Genomic DNA, 17506 nt, shown 5'->3' with positions numbered 1-17506 from the left:
TGCTCATTTTAAATGCATTAGCTCACAACTCTGTCATATATTCTTCCTGCAATAGTAATGTTTATTTAATGTAATACTATGCTCATACATTTCACCTGGTTGGTAAAAGAACTATCACCTTGTTGGAGAGGAATTACTTTTACAGATAAAAGGAATGAGTTGAGGATATGGAGAACAATATCACAAGCGCTTACACCTCTGTGCCTTTACCAGAACTTTTAGTATTCTTGTTCTAAGTGTGTTTATTCAGAATTAGACCTGTTATAATCAATAGGAATGATTTCTGCAAATGTCCAAGGGTTTACTGCTGCCACCTGACAAGTGGGAAGATTGTAGAGGGAGAAGGGGCAAGGGCAGGGAAAATAAGCTATGCACAGTAGTTTATTTGCTTGATCATGTAAGGGATACTGTAGCTTATAAACTACTGTGAGTAGCTTATAAACCACCATGGCTTAAAGTGAAGTGCAAAGCTGCCCAAAGTATGTTAAAATTCTAATCTTTTTATCTTTTATTATAGGAATCATAATTTTTACTCTGAGAAGTATCAGTGATACACAATTTGTTTATTTATTATATTTCCAATCTGCCCAATAACAAGTTCTCAGGGTGGTTTACATAAAGCTATGATGTTGAACCTCAGGTCCTGAGCCAAAACCCAGTCTGAGAAACCCAGTCTGGTTCTCTAGGGTACCCCAGATGGCCATGCCCTCTTCCCCACATCACTAAGTGGCTCCCACTTCCCCACCACATCCTGATCATTCGGTGGTTTCCCAGGTTTTGCACATCCCCCCCCCCATTCTAAAATATTGAAATGCATTTCCCAAGGCTTAGATACTAGCAGTAAGACCTTTAAGCTAAGATGTGCTACTATTGAGGCTCTACCCACTTGCCTTCAGCCCCGCCCACCATTGAGCTTCAGAGCTTCTCCAAAATTGAACTTGACCCTCAGGATGCAAGAGGTGCTGCACCCCTGACATAAAGCCATACATTCCTAAAAGAACAACAGAGAAGTTATAAAGAGAAACCATGCAAATATGAGAGAGGTGATAAATATCTTTTCCCCGTAGGCAGTCATCTCTTGAGAAACTTTAATATTAACTATTTATTTATTTATTTATTTATTTATTTCAATTATATCTGGCCCTTTTTGCTATTGTAAGGAATTCTCCTCTCCATTTTATCCAAAATACCCTGTGAGGTAGGTTAGGATGAGAGCTAGTGACTGGCCCAAAGTCACCCAGTGACCTTCATGGCTGAGTGGGAACTAGAACCCGGATCTCCCAAATCCCAGTCCAATACTCTAACCAATATATCACACTGTTGTAAATATATTGGGCATAATAGAAGCAAAAATAATTCCACCTAAGAACCATTCACCTTACTTAGTCAAAAGAAGCAATCAGTTTATAGACCACTTGACTATATCTAAAAAATCTCAAAAAGATTTTCAGCATAAAAATGTAAAATACAAGATGTACACAATTAAAACATTTAAAACAGAAAATACAAAACATCTCAATTGAAAACATTGAAAATCAAATATAAAATCCTCAATGAAAACATGGAAAATCAGAGAACTAACTGTCAATAAACTGGACGGGTCAAGCAGCCAGGGAAAGCCTGGGTCAAAAGAGAGGTCTTTAACTGGCGCCTAAAACATGCCACAGTTAGTGCCTCCCATATACGAAAAAATCTTGATGTTTGAATATATATTTTTGCGATATTTTGGAAAACCTTCATGAGAAGGGAGTTCCAGAACCATGGTGTAGTGACTGAAAACACCTCACTAAACGCCTTTGCACAGGTCTGACTCATGGATGATACAATTAGAAGGGTGCTTCAATATAAAGTTATAAAACTGCTTAATTATTTTTCCACAGGAAGTCAACAATTACGGAGATTCTCCACCTGTATTTTTCCAGTGTTATTTAACATCAGTTTTCCTGTACTGTAGCTAGATATCTTCAGGGGAACAGAACTGATAGGATCTTGGATTAGTTCTCCACCAAATAAAGTATTTCTCTGTGTTAAAACTCTTTATCTGTAAGGATCCTCAAAACATATGGGGCCTGTTCAGACAACACATTACACCATGATGGTTAAGCATTTTGAGCTGACCATGATGACTTAGCATGTTGTGTGTAGTGTGTTTTCCCTAACCATGATGGCTACATAACCACCCTCACTACCACATGCTGCAAAAGAGTTAGCAGCCCTAACCATGGCTTAGCGTGTTGTCAGGCCCTGGTGCCATAGAACTGCCAGTAGCACTGCCATTAAAGGCATGAATAATCTTGCCTAAATGGCATCTATATGCCTCCTTTTTCATAAAAAAAACTTTTACGCAGAATAACATGCCACCATTTTTATGCATAATGGCAGCTCACTAAGGGGATAGGTGGTTACAACATCAAGAATCATAGACCTTAGTACAGCACACCAATCAGTGGGGTGTCCATCTCCCATATCGGATGCCCACAACATCCCTAGTGGGGAACAAAGACATTTTTGATCTTATTATGCTGTTATCAGTACAGCAACCTAGGCACTCCATGCTCCCAGGCACAAACACCTGTGGCCACTGTGTTACAGGAAAACATCCCTATCCGGCCAGGTGATGGCCAAGAGGCATGAAAATCTCTTCCCATGGTTCTCCAAGCAGTTACAGAAGAGTGGCTACTCCCGCATCCCGCAACAGCGCAAGGAGAAGTTACATGCACTCAAGAAGAGTGGTTAGGGTGGAGGGTGATTAGCATGATTAGTGCTAGCCACCATGCACTATGGTAGCCTAACCACCCTTCCCCAAGTTACAACTGAACTTGTCTTCTATGGGAAACCAAAGCCCTGTGTCTGAAAATATAGGCATGGATTCAGAGATCATACTTGTGCAGGGTGGAAGTCACCAATTTCCCCTAAACTGTATATATCTACAACTACTCCTAGAGCCAATCCACCGAGTCCTTCAACTCTCAAGTTAATTTAGGGAAGGGGAAGGGAGGTTGCAGACTGGAGAAAGTCACAACACACTTGTGACTGAAAGAGATTTATGTTAGCACAGTAGAATCTTAGAATCCAAGTAGCAATTGGGCTACAGAGACCGGGTTTTCTTTCTCCTTGTAAACATATGTAGTCTTATGTAGGATTGGCAGTGTCATCCTTGCTGTGTAGAAAATGTAGCATCTACTCTCTGCCCTGTGGTGTAGCCTTTCACTTAGAAATATTATTGTGAATTTTTTAAGACAACAAAAATGTTAATATTTCTATATGTTTAATTTTGTTCTGCTTGATGGGGAATTCAGATTCATTTTGTTTAACTGAGCCTGTATTGTCTTCTCTTTCCCTCTACTTGTCGCCATCGAGAGTCTAGTGCTGTCCAGTAGTTTAGAGCCATTATTCCTTGTGGGGTTGTTTGCTTTCCTCTACTTCAAACTAGTTTTGCAGAGATTTTAAGCAATGTGGAGTAAGCTCTCAGAAATGCAGTCAGCACTGCAGCAATACCCTGTTGGATAGTGCCTGTGATAATCCTTTTATAATTTAAGAGGAAAGCTGAAGCAAACTTACTGGTTCTATATGATTCCATTCTGTATGCAGCCTCCTGAAGTAGATACAGGATATGTAGAGGAAAGGGGTGGGTACCTTGTAATTAAAGAATATTCCATGTTGTTAGCGCCCTCCCCCCACCCCCTGGGCTTTTGATTGCTACAGCAAGCTAGTCACTATAGTAGAATATTTTAACTCAAGTCATTCTACTGGAACATGTTCACATATTTACAGTATTTTTTCACATGGTAACGTTTGGTAGGCACCCAAATCAAAATAAATAACCTAGAGAGCAAATATGCAACATATGCAAGTAAGAGCAAGCTTTCAAGTCTTCTCTGTTTCAATGCTTTTATTTTTTAAAAATAATTTTACTTCCACGCCGCTTTACAATCGTTCAAATCCAACACAAAAATACAATGTCTGTGCCTTTAACAATTGATGACATAACTTAGGTTTCAAGCTCTTCCTTCAAGAGAGAGGGGACAGAAGGAGCTACAGGTGGATACAAGTGCTGACTGATAATAAAGAAGCAGCCCTTCCATTAATCTGTAGTTCCTTTTTTGGAGAAATGTATGGCTATAATTGTTCTTTCTTGATGCATTCTGTCCAGGTTTAGATAATTCTTCTAGAATTCGTTAACATTGAGAATATTTTTACACACTCTCATAAAGCCTCCCCCTTTTTCGTTAAAGGCAAACAAAAATTTCGGGGAGAAAGAGCAAGAATGCTGACATTGCATCAGCCACATAGCCAATCAGATTTAACTACATGGTGCTGCCATTCTGAACAAACAAAGCCTTCCTATTGCCCTCAGTCTAAATGAAAGGGGCAAGAAGGAGCATGCTAGCATGTTGCCAAGGCACTGGGTGGCACTTGTACTGACACATGCTGCACTTTAGTGGCGTCATGGCATGCTAATGCAGCACACCAAGGCAGGTATGTTACCTAGTTGCCTTTACAATGGACCAAGATATTTCCTCTTCCTCCATTCAGAGTGTAGACAATGCAAAACCATTTTTTCCCCTCAGCAACATCATCGTGTAGCCAGATCTGATTGGCTACGTAGTGCCATGACATCATCACATTCACAATATGGTCCCTGACTGGCTGGGTTCAGAAGTAACCTAAACAAAAAATTGGTGAAACTGGAATTGAAGCAGCTACAGATTGGGATGCGAACAGGTGCCCCAAAATAGAAGACTAAAATAGGAGAAGTTGGGATGGCGGGATCACTTCAGCCCTCAAAAGCGTACTTTCTAACTCATAATACCTGTACACTAATATATTCAATAAGTTGTTGGGAACATTTAAAACATCAGCGAATACACCACTGACATAACTGGTTGGGATTGCATCAAAATTATAGTTTTTATAATCCAGGAAACTGAATTTTATGTGTATAGGTTCATTAATTAACCTTTCAGTTACTTATTCACGGAGTATTTTTAATTGTTGTGTTTGCAGGATATCATTTTGTGACACATGGCAATCCAGTCATTGGCTCTAGCTTGCTGCTGTTCAAGCAGAGATTTTCACTGCACCAGCTCAAACTATATACTATCACTTGCTATAAAAATATTTAAAAGCTTCCAAGCCTTCTGCTGAGTGTAAAATTATGGCAGCAGTAGTTGACACAACTACTGTATTGCTTAAAACAAGTTGCTAGTACCCATAGACAAACCCATTCCCTCATATGCTAGAAACGCTACTTGTGCTCTACTGAGAGATTTTTCTGGAGTTTCCATGGCAGCAGCTGCCTCATGGATGCTCAGCACTGGAGCAAGGGGACAAAGTGTCATTTTGCACTATGGAACATAATTTTATGATTTCCTTGAAAATACAGTAATTAACTGTACTGAATGTATGGTCAGATCTGGAATTTATTTATTTGATTTTCCATTATTTCTTTTTCCAAATGCTCAGTATAACTACCCTGTCAGTATGATATTGGTATATAGCCTGTTTATACATTATCCAGACCAGACATGTTTACATTAAAGACACATTATGACTAGGAAGAGAAGTAAATATGCTTCCATGTTCTGTTCCTTTGTTTCATATAGTATATTAAATATGTGAGTAATAAATGTTTCTAAAGAAATATTTAATGTTTCTAAAGACAGTATACTCTCACATAGAATTCTTTGGTGTAAAAAGAAAATAATCCTTGTTATTTTTTTGCAAGTTACATGACACTTTAATCGTACTACCTCCCCATGCCAGATTGACTGCCTCTGTGGCACAGTTTACTTTAAGCAGCTTAGGTGCTTCTACTCTGTCTCAGCTAATGTGTACATCTTTTGTCCATGTGACTAAGAGTGGATTCCCACCTGAGGTGCCATTGCTAAAACTTGAGGGAAAATGGTTATTAGCCTCCGTTGCACCATGAAGAACTTTTTCTGTAAAGAACAAAAGAGGCAACCTAGGGTACATTCAGCAGCAGTTGTATGTATGTAAGAAACCTTTTTTTGGTTTCAACATTGGCCTAGTCAGGCTAGAAAATCAACATCTTGTGAAAAGAAAATATACTGTGGTTGAATTCTTTAGAAACAAACACTAAAGATAATACTGTTATTCTTTATTTGCTAGAACTATTAACATACTACATTAGGCACTATTAAGAAGACAAATTATCGTTTTATTGTTCTAGAAGTTGAAGGACTCTTATTCAGGTGATGCACATTTGCCACTGTCCAAACAGAAAATAGTATTTGAAAATTTGTTCAACATTGTCTATCAACTTAGTATCACTGTATTACTGACGTGTATCTCAGCCTCCCAAACTCAATCCACCTGAATTAAAAAAGGGCCACAAGTTTTCTGAATCAGAAGGTGGAAAAAAACACTGAGGAAACCCTTCCCCCATGCCTGATATACTGTACTTCTTACTCCTCATATGTCCTTATACACTTATTTTTGTTCTTGATTTTTAATGCTGTAAACTGGACATTTTTTATATAGTTGCATACCTTTAATCAATATAACTTATCAATAATTACCAGTTTTATAAAAGGTTGTCTTGAAATTTCATTGGCTACCACTGTTTAATTGTATTGTTTTAACTAATGCACAAAGATAACTGGGATCCAGTTAGTTTGTAGAAGAATTATTATTGTTTGGTTGTAGACTGTTGATAAACAAATTATTTATAGTATAATAGCTTTGCATCAGATTTGTCTATGACTTGTAACATTTTATTGTAAAAATACAAAATAACTTACATTTTAATTGGCATATTTCCCATGTACAAAGCACTTCTATTCTTTATGTAATCATAAAGCTAATTCATTATTTTACTGTCCTAAGATTAGTTCTCTATTCAGTTTTTGCTTATATCATCTTGCATTTATGAACAGTTTTAGTTACTGAATTCATGTGAAATTTATTAAATTCTGTATTATTTTTTTCTACCATAACTGAAATATATTTTCTTTTAAACAGGAATAGATTTAAATTGGAAAGATTCTACCTTTTATAGTAAAATTCTTTACCATATTGAATTTCATTCTACAAAGCTTAAGGGAAACTAATTTTGAATTTCAAATTGTGATTAAAGTGAAAAAGCATAGGGTTTTATCTGGACATCCCTTCCATCAATGCAAGGCTCCTTCCGTTTGCAGAAGAGGCTCCCACTAAAGGAAGATATGGGAGTAATTCCCCTTCCCCATACAACCCCTTGTGATCCCTGAAAAGGTGCTCCAGAGAATCAGAGACCCTCCAGAACAAAGGGGGAGGTGACACTATGGGCTGCAGGGGAAAGGAGAAATTGGTGAAAATCTCCTCCCCCAATCCCTTCTTCCAGCAAGGCAACCCATAAGCGGAGCTCTGGGTCTAGATCCAACCCATAGTGACTTCTTTGCAAGCATCATACAGTTGGGAATCTAACTGAATGTATTCTAGTCTGCACTAGCCAGTTTTCTCATTTCTACTAGAATTGAGTTTTTGTTCATTATTGTTCAGTAGTGGCTTTTGCAATTTGCATCTAATATCAGAAAGAGGGACCAGACTCACTGCTGTGACCCTTAGGACTAGCAAAGACGATTTAGGCAACCATTTTAGTATCAGTAGGATTTTTTATAGAAGGGATGAGGAACCTCTGGCTTGCCAGCCACTGTCCTAGGCTGCCAGGGGTTGGGGTTTTGGGAGGACCCTGTCTCATCTGACCCCTGGGAGGTTGCTCAGGATGCAGTCCAAACAGCAGGTATAGAAGAGTTCCCCATCCCTGTTTTATAGGATGTGTTAGAATATTTCTCATCTTATCCCATGCTCCTCACCTAACTGGTCCCTTGCTCCCTTTAAATAGTTCAAATTTTACACATATACATGTATTCAGAAATTACCATTAACAACAGTTTCCTCCACCATTTCCCCCAGGTTTTGTATAGACCATTTTTGTTATTTTTAGCAGGGGCCCTTTCAATTAATTTTTTCCTCATTTCCCCCCTTCAGGCTTTACACACCTCTGCATAAAGGGAACATATATGACTGTCTACACACACATAAAACAGCACTAAATGACTAGCTTATTACAGGAAGAAGAAATGAATATCATTGTGTACTTGTACACACTGTACAACAAATAAGGCTCCAAGGAATCAAGAATGAATCAAAATGTTAAGGGTTATAACAGAGGTCACTAAGACAGGATATCCAAAAGGTGTGAAAGTGTGTGTGTTTTTTCCTGAGGAAGCGAGTCTCGTTTTATTAACCATATTTATTACAGATTTACAGCTTGAACCAGGAATTTCCAATGAGTGCAAAAACTCCATGGTGTACATGAAGGAAGGATTAGCCCATTCATTTCAGTGGAGGGAGCAGATCTATGTGTGCATTTTGCGCTTGCAATGTACCTGCTAACTCAATGGAAATGAATGGGCAGCCTGTGCATACAGGAGTTTCATATGATTGCAGGATGAAGATGAGGCTGTGTATCAGAGTACCAGTTTACTTATTTGTTTACATATAGACACTATTTTTTCGAGAATAGACTTCAAAGCAGCTTACAATTAAAACATCTATATAAAATCAAATAACAAATCCAGCCATTAAAGCCTCCATAAACAAGTTTATAAAAAAGAAAAGTCTTTGGCAGGTGTAATTTTTTTCTAAGAAGGATCTGTAAAGCCTTGTGACACAATATACTCTACCTAATGGGTAAATTTGATGTTATTTGATATTCATGTAAGTCAGAGTATTCTTTTTATGAGTACTCCTCTCCTACACAATTGTTGCTGAAGATTATGGATACAAAGAACCATTTAAGCAAACTGATTAATCCATCCCATGCCATATCACAAGCTGTTTGTGAAAATCCAATCAGTTTCAGAAGTGGGTTGCTTTGGGGCATCAAAGAAACCCAAGAGCAAAGCTCCTTCTACATATAAAACAATTTGACCAGTGAAAGAATCTATAAAGAATCTGAGATGGGAATGTTCCTTTTCTGTCCATTTTGGGTGGGTAAAGTAATTGCAGCCTAAGAATACTCTAAGATCTGTGAACAATTCTTGTGATGTTTCTGCAGTATTCAACTAATATCCTCCCAGAATATCCTCACAACGTGCACCATCTAATTCTCATGGTTGTAAACATAATCTGATAATCATACAAACAGTTGCATATGTGTGGGTGGGGGTGTGCTTTATACTTTCTGGCTACAACTATAAAGTAGGCTAAGACGAGGCAAGGCCCCGTTTGCATGGGCCAGGTGTTATAAAACTACACTTGCAGAAAGCTGCTTATAATCCATGCAGGCAAGACCTTTTGAGATCTGCATCTGTGTTGGCTGTTATAGGCCACCAGTATTGGCACAGCATCTACACTGTGTGAATAGAATAATCTCCCCAATCCCTGCCTCAGTTTTCGCACAATAATCACAGGTATGAAATGCAGTGTACACCTCTGTGTCATAACTACATAGAAAAAGCTGCTTCAGACACTTCTTAACAGTCAAAACAACCCAATTTCAATGGCTTGAGTCTACTACTTTTTGGATTCTTGTCAGTGTTTGTTCCTGATGGTTGTAAAATATTTTGAACAATACAGGGTTGCTAAGAATGTCACCCAATTAAAGAAATTTAAGACAATTAATTGTATATTTTACTTGAGTAATCAATTTTGTATATATTTACATGAGACAACCAATAGTTCTGAGGCAAAAAAAGCTTACTTCACTTTTATATGATCATATGTGTCATGCAGAAGAATTCCCTCCTATGAGTGAGAGAAGGGAGAATTCCTATTTTAAACATACATTTAAATCTGCAGCTCAATTTTCAGGACACCTTTTTAGCTGATCAACATTTTTTAATCTTGTTAATTTAATTGTTTATAATCAGTTTTAATATCTCAGCCCCAATGGTTGCAATACGACTTTATTCCGTAAGGATCAGTTGACAGTCCTGTCTGAATCCAAATTTAATTTGAGGGGCAGGTACAATGTTAACTGTTGCTGGCATTGTTAATTTTTACTAAAGAGGTGGTCTTCAAAACACAAATCAGAGCTTTAGGCTGCAGTTCTATATCCATATACCTGGGAATAAACCCCATTGAACTCAATGGAACTTACTTTGAAGTAGACATCTATAGGATTGCACAGTTAATGAGGTCCTGAAGCCCACACTACAAAAAATCTAAGATGGTTAAGGGTTTTCTGTTGCCCATGCTTGGCAGGCAATGTGAGGGAGCAGGTTTGAAACAAATGTTTAGAAGCTCTCTGGAAGAAATGGTTACAGAGTGTATCAGCCTGATTCATGTGTCTGATAGCGTGTTGACTGGTACTGTGTTTCAGGAAAGTGCCTGACAATTTTTTTGTATTAAGACGCCTATATGAATAATAATCTAGGCAAGCTAATGGATAAAATGGCCCCTCACTTTTTTTTCTACCTTGAGGGGAAGTTTCTTGATCTTGTTAAATTTGTCAGTTCCCACATAAAACTACGAGAGATGTGCTTGATTGTTTGAGCTGAACACATTATTGTATTGAGTTCAATTCTTTATTCTTTTAGGTGTGCTCCTGTGGTCATTGAAATTACCAAAGCACTTCACTTTACCTACTGTATAAATATTGGGCTTGTTCAGATGACACGCTAAGCCATGATTAGGCCGCTAAACCTTTTGCAGCAAAGGGTTAGCGAGCATGTTTAAACGGTGGTTATGTAGCCACCATAGTTAGGAATGGTTTAAGTCATAGTTCACACAACTCGCTAACCATAATATTTAGCTCAAAATGCTTTACCGCTGTGGCTTAGCATGACATCTGAATAGGGTCAAAGAGTAATTTTGCTTCTCTGAATTGAAGCTTAATTGAGTCCTGTATTTTTCAGGTCTGTAAATGAAGAAAGTTGGAAGTTATGGTCCCCCACCTAAAATGTGAATGGGGTTGTGTGCCCTAAGAATTCGAATAGTTGCAGTCACAGTGCTGACCACACCCAGGCCAATGTTCCATTGTACACACAGTGCTCCTTGCAAGAACATATTTCTTCATTCAGTGGAGTTGTGGGGACACACTTGCACACCTGCAATGGGAATGTGCACATTGAGCTGTTCCAGTTACTGTACTAAATTAGGAAATCCTCAAACACATGTTTGCTCATGAGAATCCATGCACGTTCAGAACCATAAACAAAGTGTATTAACATAAAATGTAATACTTTTAGTGTAGATTTCAGTTTCTCAAGTACTTTATTTAAAAGCATGACTGCAGAGCAATCTTGAAACCATTTTGTCTGGATAGGGAATAGGACAGTTTCATTCAGAACAATTTTAGGTTCTTCCCATGACCTAAATCTGTTGTCTTCCAGACTAGCTCCTTCTCCTCCAGTATATTTTCATGACTCTTAATATTTCTTTTCCATTTCATGACAAAAAATAAAAATAAAAAGGTTACTAATTATAGATCAGAGAATTTGTAGCTGCATTTTCTTACTTGTAGAGCTAGTGAGAGTGTAATTTTAATAGACTAAATCAGGATGCAATTCTATGCATGCTTACTAGGGAGTAAGTTCCATGTCTAAGTAAGTATGATTAAGGTTGCCTGCATACCTTGTAAATAACCAGTCCCTGGTCACCAGTAGTGAATAAAAATCAGTTCCAGGCAACCAGTTAAGTTTTTGTTTTGTTTTAAAATACAAATGGCCAATGATCGGAGAAAGAAAGCTTCTGAATTACAGATATAAATGTTCCAAGCAAAATCTTAAGCATATCTTACATTCAGAAGGCTGATAATATGCTTTCTGAGAATGTGCTTTTTAAAACAAAGAAGAGAAGGAGGGTACTGTGTGTGTGAGGTTCATTGCCAAATAGATGCTTCGTGCTATCAACTTTGACAATGCTGATCGTCCATTGTGATGTGGTGAGAAGGAAGCTGCCTGGAATGAGTCTCTCCACAAAGAAAGAGATGGGTGCTAGATGCAGGCTTTCCCTATGCAGGGTTCTTTCAGGCAGAGGTCTCCTAGCACTATCAATTGGAAGGCATTGCGCAGCTATTTGGATTTTTCTTATTAACGGAATTTCCATGGTAAAAAAGAAAAGGAAAAAAAGACAGAAGCAGCAGTGGGGAAACCTGGGAGGGTTGCAAGTAGAAGATGACAATGTCTGAACCTGCGCAGTAACATTTTGTGAATTACGTAGATTGATGACGCTATAAAAGCCTGTCTGGAAGAATCCCAGATCTCTTTTTTCAGAACTACATCCAGAAGACTCATCCATATGTGGATCATTCTTACTAGATGGTGGGATATGTTTGATTTTAGACAATCTGGTTTTATTCCAGGGTTTAGGTTACAGTCTCTGGAAAAAAGATAGCTACACATAAAATTTCAACTTCAGATAGTAAATTTCAATAGCAATTTCAAAAACTGCAGTCCTGAATAGCAAATCTGTTGCTTTAGTGTTTATGTCCTGCCCATATGATTTTCATTCACCTTTGTCTGAAAGTTTCTGAAAAAAATGTGATGATCCAAATAATGTTTATAGGGTTTTCTTTTAGAACTAACTAGTTGAAAAAATCTAATAAATTTAGTTTGGAATTCATTCATCTTCAGCAAATATGTGGATTATTTTGCACACACGAGGTTATCTGTCTAAAAAGCACAAATAATACTACAATGAAAGGCAGCTTATTAATTCAGCCAGCTGGAGGTTATCATATAGAATCCACGTACCTTTTATGTCACAGCATACAATCTTGCAAAATGTTTGAATTTAATATAACGTTTTTAAAAAACTTATGTTTGTGAGCTCAGGTCATGTTACATTGCAATCATTTATTTCACCCATGAAAAAAATGTTTATATGCATTACTGAAATCTAGATATTAATAGATTCATGTTAATATATTTTCCTACTCTAAACTAATTTTGAACAGTTATTGATCTGTTATATTTAAATTACCATTTTTAGTAACTTAAAAAAAACTTTTATGTAGGGACCCTCAGCTTTATATCAATTTGACTTTCTTGTAGAAAACCGATGAACTTTTAAAATATAAAATATTTAAGGCCAATCAAGGCATATTTTGTGGAGCACATTCAAACTATTGTGCCACTAAATAGATCGGATAGTTCTTCACTATTTAATTTGCGAAATCTTTTAATCAACAATTCTTTTTTATTTTCAACAGGCCATGGTGCTGATGTCAAGTGTGTTGACTGGCACCCAACAAAGGGTTTAGTGGTTTCTGGAAGTAAAGATAGTCAACAGCCAATCAAATTCTGGGATCCAAAGACTGGCCAGAGCCTTGCTACACTGTAAGTGCAATTGCAGTTGGTGTCTGGGCTCTTGTTGCCAAACATTTTTGTGCTTTGAACTTCTTTGGATTTATTGAGTACTGATTTAGAATATTGTTATTGATTGCATTTGGAATACCATGTGAGCTGATTTCTTCATCTCAAAAGGCCTATTGCAGCCTACCCCAACTTGATGTGTTGGACTACAATTCCCATCATTCTAGGCTAGCATTTGTAGGGCATCAGGTTGAGGAAGGCTGGGCTATTGTGTAGCTAGAAAAAGAGCCAAAAAGGGCAATCAGAATGATAAAGGGATTAGAACACTTTCCCTGTGACAAAATGCTAAAGTATTTGGGACCTTTTAGTTTAAAAAATATATGCAGGGAGGGATGGTCACAAATATGACAAGGGTGGTTATAAAATTATTTGTGGTGCGGAGAAAGTGAATAGAGACAATTTCTCCTCCCTCTCTCATATACTAGGATTCTGGGTCACCCAGTGAAATTGTTTGGCATGGCAGAAAAAAGACAGTACTTCATACACTACATCATTAACTTTGGGCACCATCCTATGCTGGTTTAGATAGAAAAAAGTCCTATAACCTCCAGCATCCCTCTTGCTGGCCATGCTGGTTGAGGAATGCTGGGAGTTGTAGGACTTTTTTTTCTGTCTAAACGTGCATAGGATTCATCGTTAAGGAATTAATTACCACAGGTAATGGCCGCTACCTTAGTTAGCTTTAAAATGGAGTTAAGCAAATGGAGTTAAGCAAATTTAACTCCATTAAAGGAATGCATTACAGGTCGATCGGTGGTGATTAGCCATAAAACTTACTTAGAAACCTCCATGACCAGAGACAGTATGCTACTAAATGCCCATTTTTGGTGGATGCAATAGCAGGAGAAGGCAGATGCCTTCATTCCCTTCTTGTGGACTTCCTAGAAGCATCTGGCTGGCCGCTATAGAAAACAGGATGCTGGACTAAATGGACTTTTGATCTAATCCAGTGTCCCTTATACACACATCCCTCTCGTTAACAAGTCTATCCTTGCCCAAGTGGTCTGTTGCAGACTTCAAATACGTTTTACTTTTAAGTCTTGTGAAATCTGTTCTTTATTGAGGCAAAAATGTGTTCTCTAGGCTAAGATTGTCATCACAAGGCCTGCTGGATTTCTTATATGCAGGGGGAGAATAATACATTGAAAATAATTGGATTTTAAAAAATCTTTGCTAATCACCTGTTCAGCTTTCAGTTAAACGAGGGATGGGGAACCTCCAGCCCGCAAGCCACATACAACCCACAGATGTTCTCCATCTGGCCCGCTCATTCTTTTGCCAGGCCAGGCTCCTTCCCCTAAAGCCCCATCCCTGCTAGGTTTCCTCCAGCTCAAAGCTGCTGAAAAGCAGCCCTTTCTGTATCAATGAGCTGGAAACTGAGGACGGGAGGGGCGGGGTTTTGGTAGGGCCAAAACGTTTCCCCTCCCTTGAGTGAAATTATCCCAAGTTTAAAAACAATGTTTAGGATTTGGTGTGATAACTATTTTTAAAGAGAAACTCAATAAAAGATATAGCAGGCATGCCCAAAGCCCAAATTACTTTTTTATTATTTTGGGGACCATAAAAAGTAATTTAGGATGTTTTGTGTGTGAGGCTAATAACTAGGAAACATTTTAAAATGTTAGGGTGTGCAGCCAGATTGTGCCAGGGAACGAGCATGATGTATTGGTTTGAGTGTTAGACCAAGGAGACACAAGTTTAAATCCCCATGTCCACGAAGCTCACTTGTTGTGATGATAAAATGGGGTGGAGGGAAACACATAAGCGGCCTTGAACTCCTTGGAGAAAAGGAAAAATATAAATCTAATAAATAAATAAATACATAAATACATAAATAAATAAATGTTGAGTGTCCCTCTTGATCATGGTCTAATAAAAAAATACTACTAGCTAGATCAAAGTTTTGTTTGTTTGTTTATGAAAGTATTTATATCCCACTATTTCACTAGGTTACCTCCCTAGAAGTAATTTGCATGCTACCTTGAAGGAGAAGAGTGATCCATCCTTCTCCTACTCTTCTGTTGTAATGTGTAGAATGGGACCTGCCATTCTCACTCCTGAAAATCAAATAATCCAGAGCTTTTTCTTTAAAAATAGGATAATTTCAAGTGCCTGAGATGTTCTGAATACAAACAGTGGTTACATTTGGAGCATCTGTTGGTTTTTACAGTTATACTTCTTATGATTTCTTCCAGACATGCTCACAAAAACACTGTGATGGAAGTCAAATTAAACCTAAATGGCAACTGGCTACTTACAGCATCTCGTGATCACCTCTGCAAACTCTTTGATATCCGAAATCTGAAAGAAGAGCTTCAGGTCTTCAGGGGTCATAAGAAGGAAGCCACAGGTTAAAAATGACTTCTGTGTTCACTGTTTCTGAGCTTGGTGGTTGGATGTTCAAGATTCTCAAAAGCGATTGGTTAAGTCTGCCAGGCTGGTATAGTTCGCATCCAACACAGGGTTAGGCAAGTTTGTACCCTCCAGATATTTTGAACTACAACTCCCCATCAGCCTCAGACAGCATGGTAGATGGTCATGGATTGTGGGAGTTGTAGTCCAAAACAACTGGTATCTTCCACTCTTCTTTCAGACATCCAAACTCCCCCCCATCCCCATGGTCTTCACACCCTCCCTTCATCTCATTCAACTCAGTACATGACTACTCTAGGCAATATCCAATCCTGCCTGCCTGTGTGTGGGGCCAACCACTGTTTCTGTTCTGCATGTGGCCACCCCTGCCAATTACATTGTGCAAGCAGCCTCCACTGCTTGTGCAACAACGAATTAGCAGTTCTGTGCGCAAGCCCTGAAATAAATAGAAATACGTGTTTCTATAAGGGAGCAGGTTGGCGTAACTCCCTTATTGAAGCTCCACCAACCTGCCCCCTTCCAGAAATGAGCATTTGCTCTTGTTTTCAGTGGCTCCCTGGAAGCACTAAATCACCGTTGCACAAGCACAAAAGAATCAGTGGGAACGGCCTTTGTTGTTGTTTTACTGTTTATCCAGTCTTCTTGAAACGTCTTTTGCCAAGATTTCCATTCTGCTTCTGGTCAAAGCTAAGGACTTCTTCTCCATCATCATTCTCCTCAACCTGTCTGCTACTTTTGAAGATGTTGATCTTACTATCCTTTTTGACTCACTCAGACTTCTGAGCCATTGTCATCTTTTTTAGTTCTATCTTTAGAGAGGTTTCTTTTGTCACTGGTAGAAACTCAAATTCCTGCTCCTATATTACTCCTCTTCCTATTCATAGGCCATCCTCTAAGTGAAGTTCAAATGTGTATATTTAAAGCTTGTTGCCCCTAATTATGCCTCTTCTCTTGCATCCCCCTCCCTTCCAACTTTCTAAATATCCATCTGTCTGCTTCCTCTGTTGATTTCTCTGATTCCCACCAATGATCCTTCTTGTATGCTGCTGCTAAAACAGTCTTGTCTTCTCCATTCATCAAATCACTTCCCTCTCATCCAAGTCCTCCCATAAGGACTCCAGAGTCTACTCTGAAATATGAAGGACTTATTTTCTGTACCTCCACAGATTCGTCTTCCACTGCTCACAGCTAACCATGACCTCTCCTCCATTCCCCATGCAAAGCCTAGATGCTTTCCAGTGTAGAACATAAAACCTCTAGGCAGATACTGTCATCTCTGTTCTAGCATGCTATTGAAAAGTGTAAATATATAATAGTACTTGTGAATTTTTACATTGCAGCTGTGGCCTGGCATCCAGTTCATGAAGGCCTTTTTGCCAGTGGAGGGTCTGATGGCTCATTGCTGTTTTGGCATGTTGGGTAGGTACCTCAGCCACCAGTCTGATAGGGAATTACAGTGAGAAATTTGGCATATTTTAATGTCACCTTTTAAAGCTATAGATTTCTTGCTGAGATAATTTTTGAGAATCTTGGTACTGAGCTGAAGAGTTTTACTTCTCATATAGCTGTTGAAGAAATCTATGGAAATATGGATTAGACTAATCCTGGTGGAGTTAGTTATTAGAGAGATTAATTTTCACCCTAAATATTTCTGCTTGAGTGTATATTGACACATATGTAAGGAGTGTGGATTTGGCTTCTTGTATGTCATTGTTCACTCTGTGGGGGAAATAGCCATCACAGATAAATAAACTTTTTCTAAAGTATATTGCTCCTGTTTTTACACAAATTATAGTGCCAGATACAGA

General features: G+C 38.3%; 2 protein-coding genes across 4 annotated transcripts in view; both read left to right on the top strand.

The window, feature by feature from the left end:
- AMMECR1L (AMMECR1 like) overlaps window positions 1-7196 on the top strand; it is an 82695-nt gene extending 75499 nt beyond the window's left edge. Inside the window, exon 9 of the transcript XR_010025724.1 lies at window positions 7186-7196. The gene's annotated coding sequence lies outside the window, so the exon portion shown is untranslated. The remainder of the gene's footprint in view (window positions 1-7185) is intronic.
- WDR33 (WD repeat domain 33) overlaps window positions 1-17506 on the top strand; it is a 71545-nt gene that overhangs the window by 36708 nt on the left and 17331 nt on the right. For all 3 annotated transcript variants that reach the window (XM_063132438.1, XM_063132437.1, XM_063132439.1), the window contains exons 8-10: window positions 13163-13289; window positions 15521-15675; window positions 17039-17117. In XM_063132438.1, the coding sequence (XP_062988508.1) occupies window positions 13163-13289; window positions 15521-15675; window positions 17039-17117 (361 nt within the window). The remainder of the gene's footprint in view (window positions 1-13162; window positions 13290-15520; window positions 15676-17038; window positions 17118-17506) is intronic.

The sequence above is a fragment of the Elgaria multicarinata genome, chromosome 8, assembly GCF_023053635.1.
Source record: "Elgaria multicarinata webbii isolate HBS135686 ecotype San Diego chromosome 8, rElgMul1.1.pri, whole genome shotgun sequence".
Classification (NCBI taxonomy): Eukaryota; Metazoa; Chordata; class Lepidosauria; order Squamata; family Anguidae; genus Elgaria; species Elgaria multicarinata.
This window is presented reverse-complemented; position numbering and strand designations above follow the sequence as displayed.